The following is a 21,623-nucleotide window of genomic DNA, read 5'->3' on the forward strand; positions in this document are numbered from 1 at the left end:
GGTCTTGCGTCAAAAGTTTAAAGTACGAAACTGTCAGAATTAAACTCTCAAATTTTTTTTCTCAATTCGAGCCGACCGTTGTTCCAAGTTAAAAGTGACGCGCTGCCAAACTGCAGATGGTTCGGCGGCAACCACGCGGCGATATATATCATACAAAAACCAACACCATGCGGCCGAGAAGTTTTCCACGGAGCGTGTTAGAAAGTCACCAGATGCTCGTTCACAAACACCTGAGTGGCTGTGTGCTGGGACTCGAATGACACTGTTAGTGAATTTATTGATGAAGAGCTAAATGGAATAAAGCAAAGTATTGTGCTCAAAATACTTAGGAAAAGCTAACGCTCGGGTGACATTAGGATAGTCAACAATCTCCAGTCGACAGTTACAGTCCAACAGTGGTACTGAGTGATAATGTCACGAAAATGTATGCAAGGTTGACACTGCTTTTCTAGGGTACTTTTAAATGACGACAACAGTAGACAACAAAGGCTCGTAGTGTTTTAGAACTAACGTACAGAAAATAGAATACGTTCTTCCTTTGCTACTGTTCCACAATATTTGTATTTAAAGTTGCTGAAGCTTTACATAGTTCAACCACTCAAATGTAAGATCCCTTTCAACAATATCTTCGAACGCAATTGAATGTCGCCTCGTATAACTTAGAAACCAATCCACTTAACAAATAGTCCCTTTTTACATCGATTTTACGTTGAATCAACATATAAATACTTGTTTGCCGACTGGAAACTGCGCATTTCTACTTTTCTTGGCACCACGTCACAACCTACCGGCGTGTGGGTCCGCAACGTCTGATTAGGGGCTGGAGGAATGTCATAAGACGTCATCAGGGGGGCAGAATCGTCGTATAGGTTGGAAACAATGTAATATTTTTAAGGAGGATGAAAAGTAAGAAAATGGCATCAGATGATATTCCAATAGCCCCTTGGTTATGACAAAGTCAATTTCTGATTCTTCAGTTGACTTACCCACAAAAACTCTTCTCATAAATATACAATCGCTTTGTGCCAGAGATGGAAGGCAAAAAGCTCGTTGGATTTTTGGTGAGTATTTTGAAACGGGGGAGAGGCCAGTTGTCTCTGTACCACCGAAGGGGAGGGGCAGTTTTTGCACAGCACAAATAAAAAAAAACTGGACGAGTGGAAATATCGCAAAAGAAAACATCAAGAACAAAAGACGCTTCAATACAAAAAGCCATCTTGGAGATACGTGAAGATCTGAAGAAATTCTTTTTAAATTTCTACTTCTTCTGTTGAAAGTAACCAAACGACGTCACAAATAGTGTAACAATTAAATCAAAAAAAAAAAAACTTCTTCGTCGTATGAGCTGTTCTTCTGGACTGAAAAAAACAACTGATTTTGGAATACTAGCTCAGAGAGAAAAAACATCACGAAACTTCACAACCCACTCCGTTCTAGCTTGACAGCGGAATGGACAAATTTGTGGATGCAGCAGCATCAGTGTTGCAATGTTTATAAAGTTTTGTCAATAGACTTGGAAGGAAGAACAGGAAATAACTAGGAAGAGTTGCCATTATGAGGGTATGCGGGGCACCAGAGGTACGTGCGTGCCCGGAAGAGCTTTCTTGTCCAAGCTATCGAAGTACGGATGGCGCAGGGAAACTTTAGCAGATATCCGTTTAGCCGGGTTGTAAAGAAGACATTTCTGAAAACAAATGATGAATTTGATTGAATGAATTATATTATTATGATGGTTGGTCTGGAACATCATGAAACCGCAAAAGCACACTTAAATTTATAATAGATAATAGTTTTTTACGCACTTTTTTTCCCAAGCGACTAGTTGATATTTCGTATTAGAACAAAAAGATCGGTTGTAAAACTTCAACGGCCTTCGCTGCCGTGTTTAGTCTATAGCTGACCACATTTTGTGACGTCATTATACGGCTCAACTTCAGGAAGCTCAAAAAGGTTGAAGTTAGTTACCGCGAGCAAATCCAAACCATCGTCGTCGAGGTTCTTGAGAGAGTCTTGGAGATTTCCTTTCTTCCACTTTGGAAACGTTTGCTTGTAGTCTTTGAGCTGAGTTACTCCAGGCCATATGTCGTCAGTTGGTGTTCCCAAAACCCTGAAAGAGATTTGATTCATGTAAATGGGGCCAATGTGTGGTAAGAAAGGTTTGGAAAAAAAGCAGTGGTTGGAAATAGAAGAGGAAAGTCTAAAAGAATGAGGGATGAACTTCAAAAGACTATATGTTTTTTTGTTTGTCGCATCCAGGCTTACACCCGGTGGTTGAAGATTTAGATTAAATGGACGGGAAGGCGAGGAAGCCAATCTTCGTGTCTACCTTCAGGCATGGCTTTAAGTGTCCTGCCAAAGACACAGCCGCATGCTCTTGAGCGGTGTCGAACCGGCGCCCTTTCGACTGCCGTTCCAGGGCTCTCACCACTCGGCTATGGAGCCGACGAAATCACTAATGAAAAAGACTATATGAATCGTACAAACAAATTTAACTATCGATGATGACAATGACAGAAAAACATGGAATCGTCGCTGCAAAATAACTGGACAACCCACAAAATTGTCATCAATTATAAATTTTCCAGCGCCTTGGTGACAAATAGAAATTATTCACAATATCACTGACTTCAAAACGACTTTAGCAACAAAGCATAACATTGGTGATGTGGTCGAGTAATCATAATTTTTCTAACTCTTTGGAGGCAAATGAAGATGAACAAAATGGATCTAATTGTTCAGAACACTATTAACCCTGAAACAATGTTTCCAACCAAGCATAAGATTGTTGACCAGGTACTGGTAGAGTTAAGTCTGCTACTATTTGGCGAGTCCGATTCAGCTAATCCGATTCGGCGAGTTCCCTATTCGGCGAGTGCCCTATTCGGCAAATTTTTAAAAAATTTTATGTTTGAAAGGGAATTATCGGGTACCGTAGCCTAATTATAATTGCCGTTTTTACATCGTTAAACGTTAAAATCGTGCAGGAAGAAATAAAAATAAAATGTTTAAACTATTAAATTAAAATTCGTTATATCAGTTCAGTTGAGTTGTTTTTATTTCTGACCATCATATCAAAAACAATACACGTCAACATAGCAAAGGTAGAAGCGACAAAACGCGAACGTTAAAACGTGCTTGTGACCGAAGTAAGTTATTGAGTTGAAAGAAATTTGGCACGGTCGCAACACCTTCAGAAAAATTTAAAAAATGAAGGGAAAATAAAAAAAAGAAAATGTTACAAAAAAAAATCATGTTTAATGTCTATAAGTTAGTAATTTTGAATAGTTAAAATGATTAGTTTGGATCAACAAATGTGTGGCCTACAGCTTGGATTGAAAGGAAATTATCGGGTACCGTAGCCTAGTTATCCCGACCAGTAGAAATTGCCGTTTTTACATCGTTTTAACGTCGTTAAACGTTGAAATCCTGTAGAAAAGAGAACTTTGCTGACTAGGATACGTTGAAACTGGGAAACATTCACAGAAGCCCTTCGATTTGTTTCAAGAACCCATTTAGCCTAACAGTTCATTTGTACATTGATTTAACGTCTGAATACATTATCTCAAAAATGCAACGTATCGAAGGGCTTCTGTGAATGTTTCTCAGTTTCAACTTGAACGTATCCTAGTCATCAATGTTCTCTTTTCTACACGATTTCAACGTTTAACGACGTTAAAACGATAGGCCACATATTTGGTTAGTCTTTTCATTCTGTTACTACAATGTAAAAATGAACTGTGAGGCTAACTGGATTCTTGGAACAAATTTTTGCTGGTAGAGATAACTAGGCTACGGTACCCGATAATTTCCTTTCAATCCAAGCTGTAGGCCACACATTTGCGGTACACGACAACTGGGCGAGACAAAGTGGGCGATGCCACCTTGGGCGAGACCAGGTGGGCGACGAGTCAAGTGGGCGACGGGCAAACTGGGCGACGGGCAAACTGGGCGACGGCCAAAGTGGGCGACGTGCCAAGTGGACGACGGCCAAAGTGGGCGACGGTAGCGAAAGTTTAGCCGGTCGGAACGGTGGTGACATATATAATTTATGTAGTTGCTTTGCGGCGTCAAGCGAGAATAAAGTCATATTTTCTGTTTTAGATCATAAAATATGACTTTTTATTTTTACTTTAAAATGCAATGATTGAACCCTAGTAACTTCCTAAATGCAGTTCAAACAGCTCCTGTAGACATTGAAATTTGATAATTTGTGGAAGAGAGGCGATGGGAGTTTCACGAAGCATGCTGTAATGGCGCTTGCTGTTTGATGTTAATTTGCATTGTGACATCAGAGAGGCGATAGGGAGTTTCACCAAGCATGCTGTAATAGCGCTTGCTGTTTGATGTTAGTTTGCATTGTGACATCATCTCGACACATTATTTTGCAACACACAAACCAGTCTCTGAATATTATAAACACTTGCGTTAGGTCACTAGGTCAGCCAGTGCTGAGATCTTTATTCCTAAGTAGCTGGTTTGGTAGCTACATGCATTAGACATTTGAAGTTTGTAGTGATTTTCCAGCGAAACAGAAGTTTTTTGTTAGTTGTTCGAGTGTGTTATTGTTCAAAATACATGTAAAACTTACATACGAATTATTAACTACGGAGATGAGCATAAATTTGATGCTCTAAAAATAAAGTCATATTTTCCAATTTTTAGGTCGTAAAAAATGCCCCTAGTAATGACTGTCAGTCACAATGTGTTCTGTAAACTGCTGATGCGGCTACGCAGCGTCTAGACTAGAGCATTCGGATTAAAAATATACGTTGACTTTAAGTGCCCAAGTTAAAGTTATGACTTCTGCCTCTTGAGAAGTCCCACATAGTCTGTGGTGGATCCTGTCTATTAAAGTTTTATTGTTACTTTCACATACAACATTGTAAACGTAAGTTAATAGCAAGTCTCAGTGAGACATTGGATTTTCCGCGCACGATTTATAGTGTCTAGAAACACTAATTGCGCGTGCTATGTTGGTAGCTGTAGCGTTTTCATCAGCATTGATGGTGACCGGAAGTTTTTGCAACATACTCCGTCGATAATGATTTGAAATTCTTGATGATACCTTGGTCTAAAGGTCTAAGACTTAAATTCCTGATGTTCAACAAGGATTAAAAAATATCAGTTGATGTTCAGTAGCAGAAGACACAGCTTGTACTAACCACACGCAGACTTAGACCAAGGTAATTAATAACTTGTATGTAAGTTTTTACATGTATTTTGAACAATAACACACTCGAACAACTAACAAAAAACTTCTGTTTCGCTTGAAAATCACTATGAAAATTCAAATGTCTATTGCACGTAGCTACCAAACCAGCTACTTAGTAGTTAAGATCTCACCACTGGCCGACCTAGTGATCTAACGCAAGCGTTTATAATATTCAGAGACTGGTTTGTGTGTTGCAAAATAATTTGTCAAGATGATGTCACAATGCAAATTAACATCAAACAGCAAGCGCTATTACTACGCTACAAAAAATAATGAAAATGTTGCTTCCAATGCTTCGTGAAACTCAGCTTCAGCGTGAGAACTCTCATTGCCTCCCACAAATTATCAAATTTCAATGTCTACAGGAGCTGTTTGAATTGCATTTAGGAAGTTACTAGGGTTCAATCATTGTATTTTAAAGTAAAAATGAAATGTCATATTTTATGATCTAAAACAGAAAATATGACTTTATTTTCTTAAGCTTCACGATAAACCGTGGCGCCGCAAAGCAACTAAATGAATTATAAAAGACTTTTACTTACATCTTTCGATAACGGTTAGGGAGTATTGTGAACAATAACACACTCGAACAACTAACAAAAAACTTCAGTTTCGCTGGAAAATTACTACAAACTTCAAATGTCTAATGCAGTGCTCTTCAACTTTTTTGTCCGTGGTACACCTTTTTTCAATTTTTAATAAATTCGTATACCTCAAAAATAGCAATGTTTAATTGTGCACAGGAAGTAAAAAAACTAATAAATTAATTAGTTGTTGGTTAAAGTGATTATAGTAGTTTTGAACTGGGCACAAGAAACTACTCATGCAAAAGTGCAAAAAACGTCAAAATTGAAGTTGATTTAATGGCTAGCTTGTTGTTGCATTGTTTCGGCAAGTTGGACATAACGTGGTGTTAGCTCTTTCTCTATTCCTCCCCGCAAAGAATCAATGTCAACTATCGAGTTTCGTTTCTTTGACTTGATCTCAACAAGACTGGAAAATCTTTCTTCACACAAATAAGTGGTAGGCACTTGCACCAAGACATCAATGGCTTTTTGCGCGAGATTTTAGTATTCGAGAAATTCAAGAAGAGAAACCCAACATTCTGTGTAATCCACTTCTCGGAATGAGTATTTTTGATTTCAATCAGCCCGTAGTTTCAATAATTCCTCATCCTCAGTTGGTTCGTCATTAAATGGTTGGATAATCCACGAGTTTGCTTCCAGACATTGGTGGTTATCTTCAGGAAAATACGTAGTCAAATTGTCGGCAAGTAATTTCAGGTGACCAATAATAAGGGCAGACAAGTTATCTTCAGTAGAAACTCAAACTCCCAGCTAGACTCTTTCATGTATTGACAAAAGCACAAAGCAGGTTGGCGAGTAATAACCGCACACCAGTAGGTCCGGTAAAAAGTTTACAAAAAAAAGTAAAAAGTTTACACTATCACAGATCTAAGTTGTATACCTTTCGTATACCCTTCTCCAGCCGTATACCCTAGTTTTGATCTGGTATACACTTGGGTATACAGTATACCCGGTTGAATAGCACTGGTCTAATGCATGTAGCTACCAAACCAGCTACTTAGGAGTAAAGATCTCAGCACTGGCTGACCTAGTGACCTAACGCAAGTGTTTATAATATTCAGAGACTGGTTTGTGTGTTGCAAAATAATGTGTCGAGATGATGTCACAATGCAAACTAACATCAAACAGCAAGCGCTATTACAGCATGCTTGGTGAAACTCCCATCGCCTCTCTGATGTCACAATGCAAATTAACATCAAACAGCAAGCGCTATTACAGCATGCTTCGTGAAACTCCCATCGCCTCTCTTCCACAAATTATCAAATTTCAATGTCTACAGGAGCTGTTTGAACTGCATTTAGGAAGTTACTAGGGTTCAATCATTGCATTTTAAAGTAAAAATAAAATGTCATATTTTATGATCTAAAACAGAAAATATGACTTTATTTTCTTAAGCTTCACGATAAACCGTGACGCCGCAAAGCAACTAAATAAATTATAAAAGACTTTCACTTACATCTTTCCAACTACTTAGTAGTTATGATCTCAGCACTGGCTGACCTAGTGACCTAACGCAAGCGTTTAAAATATTCAGAAACTGGTTTGTGTGTTGCAAAATAATGTGTCAAGATGATGTCACAATGCAAATTAACATCAAACAGCAAGCGCTATTACAGCATGCTTCGTGAAACTCCCATCGCCTCTCTTCCACAAATTATCAAATTTCAATGTCTACAGGAGCTGTTTGAACTGCATTTAGGAAGTTACTAGGGTTCAATCATTGCATTTTAAAGTAAAAATAAAAAGTCATATTTTATGATCTAAAACAGAAAATATGACTTTATTCTCGCTTCACGATAAACCGTGACGCCGCAAAGCAACTACATAAATTATACATGTCACCACCGTTCCGACCGGCTAAACTTTCGTTACCGTCGCCCACTTTGGCCGTCGTCCACTTGGCACGTCGCCCACTTTGGCCGTCGCCCAGTTTGCCCGTCGCCCAGTTTGCCCGTCGCCCACTTGGCTCGTCGCCCACCTGGTCTCGCCCAAGGTGGCATCGCCCACTTTGTCTCGCCCAGTTGTCGTGTACCGCACATTTGTTGATCCAAACTAATCATTTTAACTATTCAAAAGTACTAACTTATAAGTTAGATATAAACATGATTTTTTTTTGGAACATTTTCTTTTTTTTATTTTCCCTTCACATCTTAAATTTTTCTGAAGGTGTTGCAACCGTGCCAAATTTCTTTCAACTCAATAACTTACTTCGGTCACAAGCACGTTTCAACGTGCGCGTTTTGTCGCTTCTACCTTAAAAACAACTGAACGGACATGACGAATTCAAGCACGTTTTAGCGTTCGCGTTTTGTCGCTTCTACCTTTTCTATGTTGACGTGTATTGTTTTTGATATGATGGTCAGAAATAAAAACAACTCAACTGAACTGACATGACGAATTTTAATTTAATAGTTCAAACATTTTATTTTTATTCCTTTCTGCACGTTCAGCGACGTTAAAACGATGTGAAAACAGTTAGGCTACGGTACCCGATAATTCCCTTTCAAAAATAAAATTTCAAAAACTTGCCGAATCGAACTAGCCGAATCGGATTAGCCGAATCGGACTCGCCGAAACGGGCCATTCCGGGTAGAGTTGCATGATGAGTACCGGGTAGTGAGCATCAAACATTTGAAAGGTGGAAATGATATTACAAGTTTGTAAGAATTGTTTAAGGAGGTGATATGTTTTGATCTTTTTTCAATAGCATCGAGTACTTAGTCAATATGTGACTTAGTTGTGTTCATCAAGCGACAACAAAAGTAAAACATCCAAAAACACATAGATAAGATTTCATTTCAAAAACAAAAGTTTCAAAAAGATGTTTAATAAAGTAAAATTGACAAAGGAGAAGAACAGATGTACCTGAAGATTCGGAAGAGCTGATCAATTTCGGAGTCTCCATGGAAGAGAGGACGTTTGGTGGCCATCTCTGCAAATATGGTGCCAATACTCCATACATCGACTGGAGTGGAATAACGCGATGAACCAAGGAGGACCTCTGGAGCCCTGTACCACAGCGTGACCACCTAAAGAAAAAATATTACGTTGATTGTTTTCTTGGATGAAACTAATAACCTACAATCATAGGCGGCGACTTTTATTTTTGCACGGGGTGGCGGATAGCACAATATGGCAACCTAAAAACTTTCAAACTGCATGTTTTTGTTTGATTTTTACTAAGCGTGTTTCGTAGATGCAATCGTCTTTTCACACCTGATTTGTAGCTCGATAATTTACAAAGCAACTTTAAAACAAAGCACAGGAGGTACGTCGTAAATTTTATTGTTACATTGCTGCTCTGACACTTAACATTTGGCAAAAGTATTTATGCGAACAGCAGCTCTGTCAATCCAACTGTTAATCAACTGGTCAAGTTGTAACCGTGCAGTTTCTGCTTGATAAACATTTAAAATTAGGACGTGGTTCAATCGCTGTTGCGTCATGGTAGATCGCAAGTAGGTTTTTATGCGCCTGAGTGCACTAAACGATCGCTCCGCCCCGCAGGTGGTGGAAGGCAACGATAAGTATATTTTCACACTGCAGACCACGTTGGAAGCATTAATGAAATTGTTTCATTGCTTGCAAATAGATCAAGCAGTTGCGACATAGTTGCAAATCGGACAGAATGCTCTATCTTTGCATCTATCGTATTCTAGCCACGGGAATTCGCTCTCCCACGATTTTTGAAAGCTTCTCCCTTTAACAGCGATTATACTGCTCGTGCTTGGTTCTTCCACCTCCCTGATCGTGCTAACGCCTTTTGGCAGTGGCACACTTTCGTTCAGGCGTTTGGTCACTTTCATGCTGGCTGAAATCCTGACTAGACGCAACAAAAATAACCTGCAATTTTGAACGCTTTTTCGGTGGCATCTTTAAGCTGAATAAAACTGGAATGTCGGTGAAAACTTTTACTGGACGGCTTTTCGTAATTTTTTGTATGATGTAACAAGCAACTCCTATGTCAGACCAATAAATTCCCGCCTCAGACTTTTACAGGACGACTTTTCGTGATTTTTTCTATGATGTAACAAGCAACTCCTATGTTAGACCAATAAATTCTCGCCTCACAGTTTGTCATGCATTGACACGCAATATTACTGCATGAAGTAGATAACAAAGTAGAAATTAAAGCATGAAGTAGAAGTAGATAACAGTACACTCCAATTAAAATCGGAAAATAATTCAAAATGCAAAATCTTGAGTAATTGAAAAAGGTTGCTTTTATTATTGGGAATTGGGGTGTAGCTTTCCTCGAATAGAATCATGTAAACGTGTAAACTTGCAGAACATTAAAACTGCTACTTTACTAAGTGCACTTTTTAAATAAAACTCAAAAAGTTTCGAAAATTGCATTTTTTTTAATGAAATTTGAAAATAGATATTCATTTATTTATTTAGGGGGTGGAGCTATCAATCATCGAGATAATTTTATTTCCAAGTATTTTATAGCTGGCATAATTTATAGCGATATCATGAGCAGTTTAAAAAATTTCAAAAAAGATTTTTGAGGGAGGCAATGGAAAGATCGTATTTTGTTGATTAATAAATCCCATTGTAAACCTAACAAATGTAACACTGACTTATGACAAGTAACAAATAAAACGATCGCAACAACAACAAGGAAAAAACTCGTAGCCACGTGTTGCGAAATCTTCACGTAGCTTGCTTGATGTTACGCGAGTATCATGCTTGTGAGTTGTGACAAAAACAATCATTTTCTTCGCAATACTGTATTGGTTCACCTCTTGCTTTACGTTGACTTGAAGCGAAAACCAATGATCAAAAAAAGATTTAAACGTCCGTTCAAATTACATTTATTTGCAGCAAGTAATGTAACCTAAACGGGGTGGCTGCCACCCCGTCACAGCGGTTACGGGGTGGCGTGGCCACCCCGTAAGTCGGCGCCAGTGCCTACAATAACAAAGTTTGTAAAAAAACAACCTAAAAATATTGCAGTAATTTTCCTTGATGGAGATCACTCGGTTTTGCAGAACTATTTTGAACTAACGACCAATTAAAACAATACAAAACTAATAATTTTTGGTGTTAAAAATTGCATCTACCTCATGAGTATAGACACGAACAGGAATGCCGAATGCGCGGGCCAAGCCAAAGTCAGCCAGTTTGATGATTCCATTCCTATCAATGAGCAAGTTTTGTGGCTTCATATCCCTGTGCAGCACACGTCTTGAGTGGCAGTAGGTTACTCCTTGCAAGATTTGGAAAGTGTACGACTGAAATGAAGTTGCATTTTATCAGTTAAATAGCGGTGCTTGTGGAGCATTTCATAATTGAAATTTGGGCTTTGTTGAGAACAGTCTGTGTTGGACTTGGATCTGTCTATCATATTTTCATGGGGGTATAAATAATAAATTGAAATCAACAAAAATGTAAAGATGCATTCAAAGTCAAGTTATTTTGGTATTCACTGAATATAACTATCACAATATTTCATATAAAGCATGCATTAATTGAATAAAAACAAACAAAATACGGCAACGTCATTAGCATTTCTACAGTTTGCTACTAGCACTATCCCGAGAATCCGATTCGGAGAATCTACTTCGGAGACAGCCTTTTTCGGAAATTTCTAAAATCTCAGTGGCATCTGTTTATTCAAAGGAATTAGCTTATAATAGAGGTTAATCAAATAAATTTACAACAATCATTGCACATTATGAGTACGGTACCTTGACTAGTTCTTTGTCCATGTATTTACCAGACGGAATGGTATCCATGTATCTCTTTAGGTCCATTTGCAAGAATTCAAAAACAAGAAAAAGGTTCGATTCCTGAAGCACAACATCTTGAAGTCTGGAATTGAGCATAGAAAGGAAAAGGTTATTTCAAAGTGAAACACATTGCAAGCGCCTTGGGAAAGTTGCTTTCATGGTGTTCCTGCTGTTGTTGTTGTTCCGAAAACACCATTTATCTTCAAAATTTTAATTTATTACATTGCAATTCAAAATTTTAATTTATTACATTGCAATTGTATGCTACTTATAACCTGATCAGTGATCATACAGTCATGCGAAGTCCACTTTCAAATGTCACTCTATAACTTCTAAGCTTAGTGTTGAACTGTTTATGTATCTTTCACATGTAACATATTTTATTAAAGATGTTTGCATAGCCCAGCAAGACTCACGAAACAATATTGGGATGCTGCAGTTCTTTAAGAATAGATATTTCTCGTATGGCTGTGCTTGGCACCCCTTCTTCTTCACTTTCCAAACGAATCTTTTTGAGTGCAACTATTTGATTTGTTTTCTTATTTCGCCCTTTGTACACAACTCCATATGTGCCTGGAAAAGGTCATGTTTGCATCAATTTCTACATTTTATAGAAATTTACATTAAATACTGTACAATAATTAACAACATTTATCTTGTAACATATAATAAAGCATAATTATAGTTATTTAGTACCCACACAAAGTGTATGAAATTAACTTGGTCAAATTGTTGTGTCAAACATTGCTTTAATCATCATTACAGTTTGCATTATTGCAACTACATTTATTTGATCTATAATAACACTGCACTTTGGAAACTTGGGAATTTTCTTTTACTTACACCATGTTTATGGTAAACATAAACATGGCAGATGTAGGAGATTGCTCAGGAAAGTTAGATTATAATGACTGATGTGAAGCAAGTCAACATCTTTTTATTTAATAAAGCTGAGTTAATTACTAGCAAACATTCATAACTAAAAACACAATTTGCTCATTGCTTTTGCAGGCCTCGAAATTCAGGGCGGACACCGCGGTCATGTCCGCCGTCACAGCATGTGATGTCCGCGGGAAGTACCCTCTAGATCGGTCATATTTGTTTGCCAGAAATAACACAAAAACTAGCGATACAAATCGTTATTGCATAGCACGAACATTCAAACAATTGTTGCAAGAATACAATTTCCTGCGCATCTAGAAAATGTGAATACCGTCCTGTATCCTCAAGCAGGAAAACTTTTGATTTTTACGTTGCTACAACGATTGATGACATTGAATCATCATAACAAAGGTGAATTCTTCGCTAAGAATCGAAGGGAGTACCAGTACTTCTACACTAATTACGCGCAACTTAGTTGATGTCTTTATGTCACAATGTCTGGCTTTGATCTCCGAGTTATATTGATAAGAAAAGGTTGGTTACAAAATTAGAAATACGAGTAGGCTATTACAGCAAGATGCAGCAAAATTTGTTAAGTTTTGGTATTACAGTAAGAAAAAGCCCAGGGAAAATTCACTATCGCTCACATGACACGCAAAAATAAACCTAAAAAAGCCTAGTGATATACATGAACAGCAGAAAATAGTAGCGTTAGTGCAGAAGTTTTCCGACTCGTGCCCAGAGCATTGTGACGCAAGAAGCCACACGACCTCGTCCAGTAGAAGTCAACCAGTTATGCGGCGTAAAGCAGCTACACGGCGCTTTGACTCTTCAAGCGCATGTCGTTGGTCTGATGAAAGCCTTTCAGAGTGACTTTGCTGAAATTTAAAGCCTTCTAAACCGTACAGCAGCGTTTCTCAAAGTGGACGAAATCGCCCCCTGGGGGCGATTTCGAGAGCCAGGGGGGCGAAAAAATCAAAGGGGGCAATTGGGGGGTGAAAACACTTGAAGGGGGCGAGTTTAGCAAACCACCAATAACAGTCCAACGCACAAACCATTTACTGCAAATAGATGAATCCAACTTGGCCGACAATGTATTGCTGCTGTTGCTTGGATAATGGATATGTGCGTTTTGTTCATAATGTGAAAACAAGAAGAAATGATTTTTGCGCTAAGTCTTCTTACAGACATTCGGGCATCAAGCATCTTTAATGCAGTGAAAAACTTCTACGAAGAGAAGGGGATTACACTGAAGAATATTCTACAATGCCCAACTGATTGTGCTCCGGCAATGGTTGGAAAGCATCGAGGGTTCATTGCACTGATGAAAAGAGCAAATCCTGGACTTATTGCAATGCAATTGTGCAATGCAAACTTCGCTTTGCAGATCTCGTGGACATGTCCTACATGTTCCAAACTGGGTGGTAAAACCATTTTCTACCGAATCTACAGACATAGCCTACCGTAGAAGTGGAACTTCAAGAGCAGTTCATTGATATGCAAACAGATGATGAGTCAAGAGTGAAATTCAGAAATGGTTGATACGATTTGTTTTGGTGCCAGGTTACTGGCAAATATGAGCTTCTCTGAAAAGAAGCTAGAATGTGGATTTTGTCGTTTCCTACTTCATATATGGTTGAAAAGGGCTTTTCGGCTATGACATTGATGCTTTCAAAGCAAAGAAATCGCTTGTTAGTTCATAAGCGAGATGATCTTCGACTCTATCTTACGAAGATATCGCCAAACATTTCAAAACTTTGTAAAAGTCGCCAAGCTAGGGATGGGCAATTCAGAATAATTCACTATTCCAGAATTATTCCGAAATACTAAATCGAATCCAGAATACTGAATCTTATTAACTTCCAGGCTCCAGCAACGCAAATAGTATAAAAATTTCATGCAATGTTTATTTGCAATTTTAGACACAAAAGCTACACAATTAAAGTAAATGTTTGTTGCAGTGCAACACATGAAGGCATTCTAAATAACTGCCAGTCAAACGGGAGCAGTGTTGCCAGATGATGGAAGCTGCTTGGCACCAAAAGTAACTAAAATTTTACCAGATATTTAAAACACCCTAAATAAAGCAATTTCGCCTAAAATACAAATATATATACAGTTTTTAAGACAAAAGACACTGCCATCACTCATACGCAAACTTCTTGCAAAAGGTTTTCTATACGAGCAGGGATTATTTGCTAAAAAGTTTTGAAAAATTCAAAAAACTTTCTTGAAAAAAATTGAGTGTGGAAAATTTCACCAAAAAGTTGTCTGTTTCCAAGGTCAAAAAGCTTGGCACCAAAAACCTCTAAATTTCGCCAGAAAATTTAAATTTGGTATTATATTTCCCCATCTGGCAACGCTGAACAGGAGCGCAGCTTAGTTGCCGTCAAGCCCGCACTGGAAAAGCATCGCTCGGAAGATGCTGATGTGGCAGGTATGCTGAGATATTTCAGAGCCAACTCCTTTAGCAGGGGCATCTGCTTAATGTTGTTACGCCACCAGTCAAACTATCGCGGAGTCGCATACGCACGTGGATTGAAAAAAAAGCATTGCACGATTGGCATGTGTACAGAGCGTGAAGAAAGTTGCGCGCTTTGTTTCTTTGATTGCTCACGTGAGCGAGTGATGTAGGGATGCATGCGTCGTACGCGCACAACGGGTGCAAAATGTTTTTGAAAGTGCGGATGGTGTCAGCGCAAAGAAAAAGTGAGCAAACCACACTTTTTTTCAGTTCACTGTCTTAAGCTGACAGCTTGCACAAGACTTATGCATATCTTTAAACCGAATCTTATTACCCGGTTTTATTGCCATTTTGGATTCGGATAGTTTAGGATCCGAATCCTTCTGGATTCGATATTCTGAATTGCCCATCCCTACGCCAAGCTCATCCATCCCATTGAACATTATCATGTTACTGTCAATTTCGTTGATTAAATTCCCAAAACTAAATTTCTATATCACTCTATTATATATATATAAATGTTTATTTTACTTGACAGAATTAGGGGGGCGAAATTTTATTTCAATAACGAAAAGGGGCGATGGACTAAAAAAGTTTGAGAAACGCTGCCGTATAGCTATTAGCTATACTTCTCAAATGGCGAAGAAATATCAAGATAAAGTGATTAAGCATGACGATCGACATTAAAACTGGTGTGTCTGCCATGAGACTTAATTTGTCCGCCGAGATAGCTGCTCAGACCGGACACATTTGTCCGCCGTCAACAAAAACGAATGTCGAGGCCTGCATTGTATATATAAATAAAGCCAGTGGCGCCCAAAGTGCAGCCTGTGGGAACACTATCTGTGACTCCATTTGGGTTCCAGAATATGCAATCTTAAAGCATAGGCCAAATTCAAGGAAAAAAATGCGTAAAAATTTTAATGCAGCCAGCCAAGACTCACATAAAGCGCATGATGCATGTGGCTAAAAATACTTTGGGAGCCCTGGATTTAAATGATAAAAAAATGACAGAGTTGTAGTAATATCACAACAGAAAGACATAAATTAAATATATCATTATATACATTGAAAACGTGACTGGTTTGCGGCATAACACAAATATGATATTCATTCAGTATGTGCAAGTAGCACATACCAAGTAAGTTATTACTCTTCAACTTAAAAACATTAAATTTACGACACCATTTGTAATGTATAATAGAGAGTGTTGAGACTCATTTACAAAGGATAAAACTAGGGATGGGCAATTCAGAATACCGAATCCAGAAGGATTCGGATCCTAAACTATTCGAATCCAAAACGGCAATAAAACCGGGTAATAAGATTCGGTTTTAAAGATATGCATAAGCCTTATTGTGCAAGCTGTCAGCTTGAGACAACTAACTGAAAAAAAGTGTGGTTTACTCACTTTTTTCTTTGCACTGACACCATCCGCAGTTCCGCACTTTCAAAAACATTTTGCACGCGTTGTGCGTGCACGACGCATGCAACCCTACGTCACTCGCTCGCATGAGCAAACAAACTAAGCGCGCAATTTTCTTCACGCTTTGTACACATGCACAATCGTGCAATACTGTTTTTCAATCCACATGCGTATGCGACTCTGCGACAGTTTGACTGGTGGGCGTAACAACTTTGAGCAGATGCCCCTGCTAAAGGAGTTGGCTCTGAAATATCTCAGCATACCTGCCACTCAGCATCTTCCGAGCGATGCTTTTCCGGTGCTGGCTTGACGGCAACTAAGCTGCGCTCCCGTTCAGCGTTGCCAGATGGGGAAATAGAATACGGTATCAACTTAAAAGATTCTGGTGAAATTTAAAGGTCTTTATTGCCAAGCTTTTTGACCTTGGAACCAGATAACTTTTTGGTGAAATTTTTCCCACTCAATTTTTTTCAAGAAAGTTTTTTCAATTTTTTTAAACTTTTTAGCAAATAATCCCTGCTCGTATAGAAAACGTTTTGCAAGAGGTTTGCGTATCGGTGATGGCAGTGTCTTATGTCTTAAAAACTATTTGTATTTTAGGCAAAATTGCTTTATTTCGGATGTTTTAAATATCTGGTAAAACTTTAGTTACTTTTGGTGCCAAGCAGCTTCCATCATCTGGCAACACTGCTCCCGTTTGGCTGGCAGTCATTTAGAATGCCTTAATATAATGTGTTGCATTTCAACAAACATTTACAGTACTTTGATTGTGTAGCTTTTGTGTCTGAAATTTTTTACTTTTTGCGTTGCTGGAGCCTGGAAGTTAATAGGATTCGGTATTCTGGATTCGATTCTGGATTCGGTTTAGTATTCCGGAATAATTCTGGAATAGTGAATTATTCTGAATTGCCCATCCCTAGATAAAACTATTAGGCTCACATAAAAAGTAATTTGCATAATTTTAATTCTGATAGCTGATTTCAAATTTAAAACAAATAGGTAAAATATGATGTAAAAAATAAACTATATAATAAAAATCAAATCATGTTGAATTTAACAGTGTAGTAGGCCTCGAAATTCGTTTTTGTTGACGGCGGACAAACGTGTCCGGTCTGAGCAGCTATCTCGGCGGACAAATTAAGTCTCACGGCGGACACACCAGCTTTAGCGTCGATCGTCAAGCTTAATCACTTTATCTTGATAATTCTTTACCATTTGAGAACTATAGCTGATTAGCTAAGGTTTAGAAGGCTTTTTAAAATTTCAGTGAAGTCACTCTGAAAGGCTTTCATCAGATCAACGACGTGCGCTTGAAGAGTCAAAGCGCCGTGTAGCTGCTTAATACGCCGCATAACTGAACTTGCACCGAACGAGGTCGTGTGGCTTCTTACGTCACAATGCTCTGGGAGTCTGGGCACGAGTCGGAAAACTTCTACACTAACGCTACTATTTTCTGCTGTGCAAAGTTTCACTGGGCTTTTTTCTTTAGGTTTATTTTTGCGTGTCATGTGAGCGAAAGTGAATTTTCCCTGGGTCTTTTCTTTTTTACTGTAATACCAAAGCTTAACAAATTTTGTAACCAACCTTGCCTTATCAATACTACTCGGAGATCAAAGCTAGACGTTGTGACGTAAGACTTGAAATAAGTTGCGCGTGATCAGTGTAGAAGTAGGCTAGGCTACTGGACTGGTACTCCCATCGATTCTTGGCGAAGAATTCACCTTTGCTACGCTGATTCAATGTCATCAATCGTTGAAACAACGTAAAAATTGGAAGTTTTCCTGCTTGAATGGAAACTAAAGATAAATGGAAAATAATGGAATGGAAAATAAATACGATACAGTATTCACATTTTCTAAATGCGCGGGAAATTATATTCTTGCAACAGTTGTTCGTGCTGTGCAATGACGATTTGTATCGCTAGTTCCTGTGTTATTTCTCCGTGGACAAATATGACCGATCTAAATGGTACTTCCCGCGGACATCACATGCTGTGACGGCGGACATGACCGCCGTATCCGCCGTGAATTTCGAGGCCTGGTGTAGAGCTAGCTCATTATCAGTTCTTTGTAAATCTTCTGGTAACTTCGCCTTATGTTTGACTTTAATAAACAAAGGTATCTTCTTCAATTGCTTTGCCTGAACCAGGCATCGACGGCCTCGGACAAATGATTAGATGAAGTGTTTCTATACTATGTGGTATGAATGACTGTTTCTGCCTTGTTGTTAAATTGTTTCTGGTAAATTTTTGGAAAGCGGGCACCTGGCAAACAAAGATTTATCTGAAACAGTTTAATGGCAACAAAAGTATAACGCATGTAGGCCATGTACTTTAGAGTTTATAACATATTGCACAATGCACATACCTTCACCAATTTTTTCAATCTTCACATAATCATCATGAAGAGCCATTTTCTGTGTATTTATTTAAAAAATCACAGTTGTAAACTAGCTTTTAAAAGTTAGACAAAAATACAAGCTTGCCTAATTTAATAAAAAATATGGTGAGACAAATCCGGTAATGTTATATAATGCAGGTAAGTGACAACAAAGTTCTTGATCAATAACTAGATTAACAAAAACAATTTTTATTTTTGACTAATTATTTTGGTCTTGGTAGATTTAACGTCGCTGTGTGACCAAGAGGTAAGATGATAAACATGTAAAGAAAAATTAAAAGATCAGTTTTATACCTAGCCCATCTAAGACACCAAAATGTGTTTTAGCAAGACTCTGTGCACTAAATTTGGTAAAAGATCTACATGCTACAGATAAAGAGAACAAATACTTGTATGTTTTCGATCACAATTTATTAGCTCAGATATATCTCCTGCCTCAACATTCCCATTTCGTTCTGAGTTTCAGTTGTAACAGGATTGGGTAATACTGAACAGATTGAGAATCGGACGTTTAATGCTTGCTTGAAGTGTTGGGTCATGAGAGCTTCTGCTGCATGCTAGATTGGTGTGATGAAGCAAACAACCAACCACATCATTTTTGGGTGGAAGTGGCTACATTTACGTGGAATGGCCCGTTTCGGTGTGTCCGATTTGGTGAGTTCCTTATTCGGTGAGAGCCTTTTTTGGAAAGTTCCCTATTTGGTGATTTTTTGAATTTTTTTTTAAAATTATTTGGTACCGTAGCCTAATTATCATTGCCGTTTTAGGGTTAGGAGTTAGGGTCTTATTTTAACGTTTAGCGACGTTAAAACGATGTAAAAGCGGCAATGATAATTAGACTATGGTACCCAATAATTTTCAAAAAAAATTTCAAAAAATCACCGAATAGGGAACTCTCTGAAAAAGGCTCTCACCAAATAGTAGCAGACCCACATTTACGATGCCGTAAATACAACTGTTCCATGCCTTTTTTAAATCTTTTTCTAGACCTCTGCTATGTTTGTTATATATATACTGTTTTTTGTTGTGATGGTCAAGAGTCAAGACCAAAAACAAACTGAACGGCCACAAAAATACGTAGCCTAACGATTGATTTAGTTTAAAAAGAAAATCATCTTTGGTGGTATCGAACTCATATCCTTGTGAGTACGAGCCAGACAAAGATCGCACGCGCCACAGATTCACTTGGCAAAAACAGTTGAATTTATAAGCTATATATGCACTTTTTTTCATTTGTTCTTTCGTCTTTCGCTGAGAAAGAGAAGGTGAAAGAAGAAAAAATACACAGCAACAGCGCGTGCGCAATAATAGCGACGTAAAGATTAAAAAAAAGGCATGGAGCAGCTGTATTTACGGCGCTGTAAGTGTAGCCAAGCTTCCTTTTTGGGTGTCACTACAGTACATATGGGTAGCACGACAATTCAAAGCCGATGATTCAAAGACTCAAGGTTAAGGTTAGAGTTAGGGTACTAGAGGTCACCAATCACCATGGGTTAGGGTTAGAGTTAGTGTTATTGCCATTACCGTAAGTAAATTATCGGCTTTGAATTGACCGCTTTGAATTTACCACTTTGAATTGCCGGCTTTGAATTGACGCATAATTGTACATTAGGGTGCATCATCTCCCCTTTATTTTTTAAATCAAAGTTGTGCCATTGAGAAAGGGTGTTTATTTTAGGTCAGATTCAGCCAAAAAAATTATGGGGGTTGTGGGACCTCCCCTACCACCACCTCCGCAACCCCCCAAATCCGCTTCACTAAAATCGCAATAACTCAAAAACCAAACAAGATAGACAAATGGTGTTTGGTATCAACATCATCGCAACTACTTGATTTAATTCAAATCTGCCAAAAAATTTGCAGTTTGATGTGAATTTTAATTTTTGATTTTGTGACAGGGTTTGTATGTTCATGCATAATACAAAAATATTTTGAAAATCAATCAATTTTTGAAATATCATTTGCTATAAAATATCTGATTTTGTGATAACTGGCCTAATAAAGTTAGTTCATAGCCAATTTGTATTATTTTAATGTTGTCATACAAGTTTTTGCATTATTTCCATCTTGGTGTAAAGCAAGCCTGCTGTTATTTGCTGCCATACCCAGTTTCCAATTGAACAGATACACATACACAACACACACTGATAGAGTGAAATATATCAACACATCAAAAACACGTTTCTGTCTTAGTACAATGTGAGGAATACATGTGCGTGCTTGCTTATCAGGAGATTCTCTTGGAATAAAAAAGTGTACAAAAATGAATGGTAGATACCATATAATGTAATGAATAATGACGTATTGCTCACTTGGTAAGACAATTGATAAATCTACCATATCTTATGTGAGCGGCTTTTTCCTTAAGTTTGGCCTATTGGGTCTGCTTTTCTCCACCACTTGAAGTGTATTCTCAAAGTGTTTTGGTATTTTAGCTGATGGTTGGAAGTCTGTGGCCAACTTAACTCCTCTCTCTGAGCAGTCATTAACAACAGTAATTAATGCTGATTTTTTTCTTCCAGTTAAATATTGTTTATCTTTTGGCCACTCTTTAACATCTCTTTTAAAAAAATCTGTTTCCAACTTTAACAGTTTAAAAAGTACCATGAATCTTCTCCTATCAAGTCTGCCAGGGAAGATTTTTCATCAACCAGCATTGGAAATGTTGGCTTTCCATTACCTTGTCTCTTTTGAGGGACTGATGGAGCTGATTCCTTAACTTTTAACAGAGCTTGAGCAATTTCCCATTTCTCTTCATCCTTAACGTGGTCATCAAACAGGGAAAGTGGGACCATTTCTTCAGTCAAGTACCACAAATGTAAATGGAGCTTTTTTAATGCACTTGACGCTGCTATTGCATCAATCTGTTTGTGTTGATGCAATGTTTTTATCATTGCTAGGTCAGCCTGTGGAGCAGA

The 21,623-nt window shown here is 38.1% G+C and overlaps 1 protein-coding gene across 1 annotated transcript; it reads right to left on the bottom strand.

The window, feature by feature from the left end:
* Positions 1 to 257: 257 nt before the first annotated feature.
* Positions 258 to 18,795, bottom strand: LOC145767504 (cyclin-dependent kinase 1-like). Its single transcript, XM_082579337.1, has 7 exons — positions 18,673 to 18,795; positions 11,951 to 12,107; positions 11,493 to 11,616; positions 10,866 to 11,036; positions 8,665 to 8,828; positions 1,966 to 2,107; positions 258 to 1,684 (listed from the first exon to the last, which is right to left on the bottom strand). Exons 1-7 carry the CDS (start codon positions 18,716 to 18,718, stop codon positions 1,553 to 1,555), a joined length of 936 nt encoding a protein of 311 aa, XP_082435463.1. The 5' UTR covers positions 18,719 to 18,795; the 3' UTR covers positions 258 to 1,552.
* Between the last annotated feature and the right edge of the window lie 2,828 nt (positions 18,796 to 21,623).

This window comes from Aplidium turbinatum, chromosome 3 (assembly GCF_918807975.1).
Source record: "Aplidium turbinatum chromosome 3, kaAplTurb1.1, whole genome shotgun sequence".
Classification (NCBI taxonomy): domain Eukaryota; kingdom Metazoa; phylum Chordata; class Ascidiacea; order Aplousobranchia; family Polyclinidae; genus Aplidium; species Aplidium turbinatum.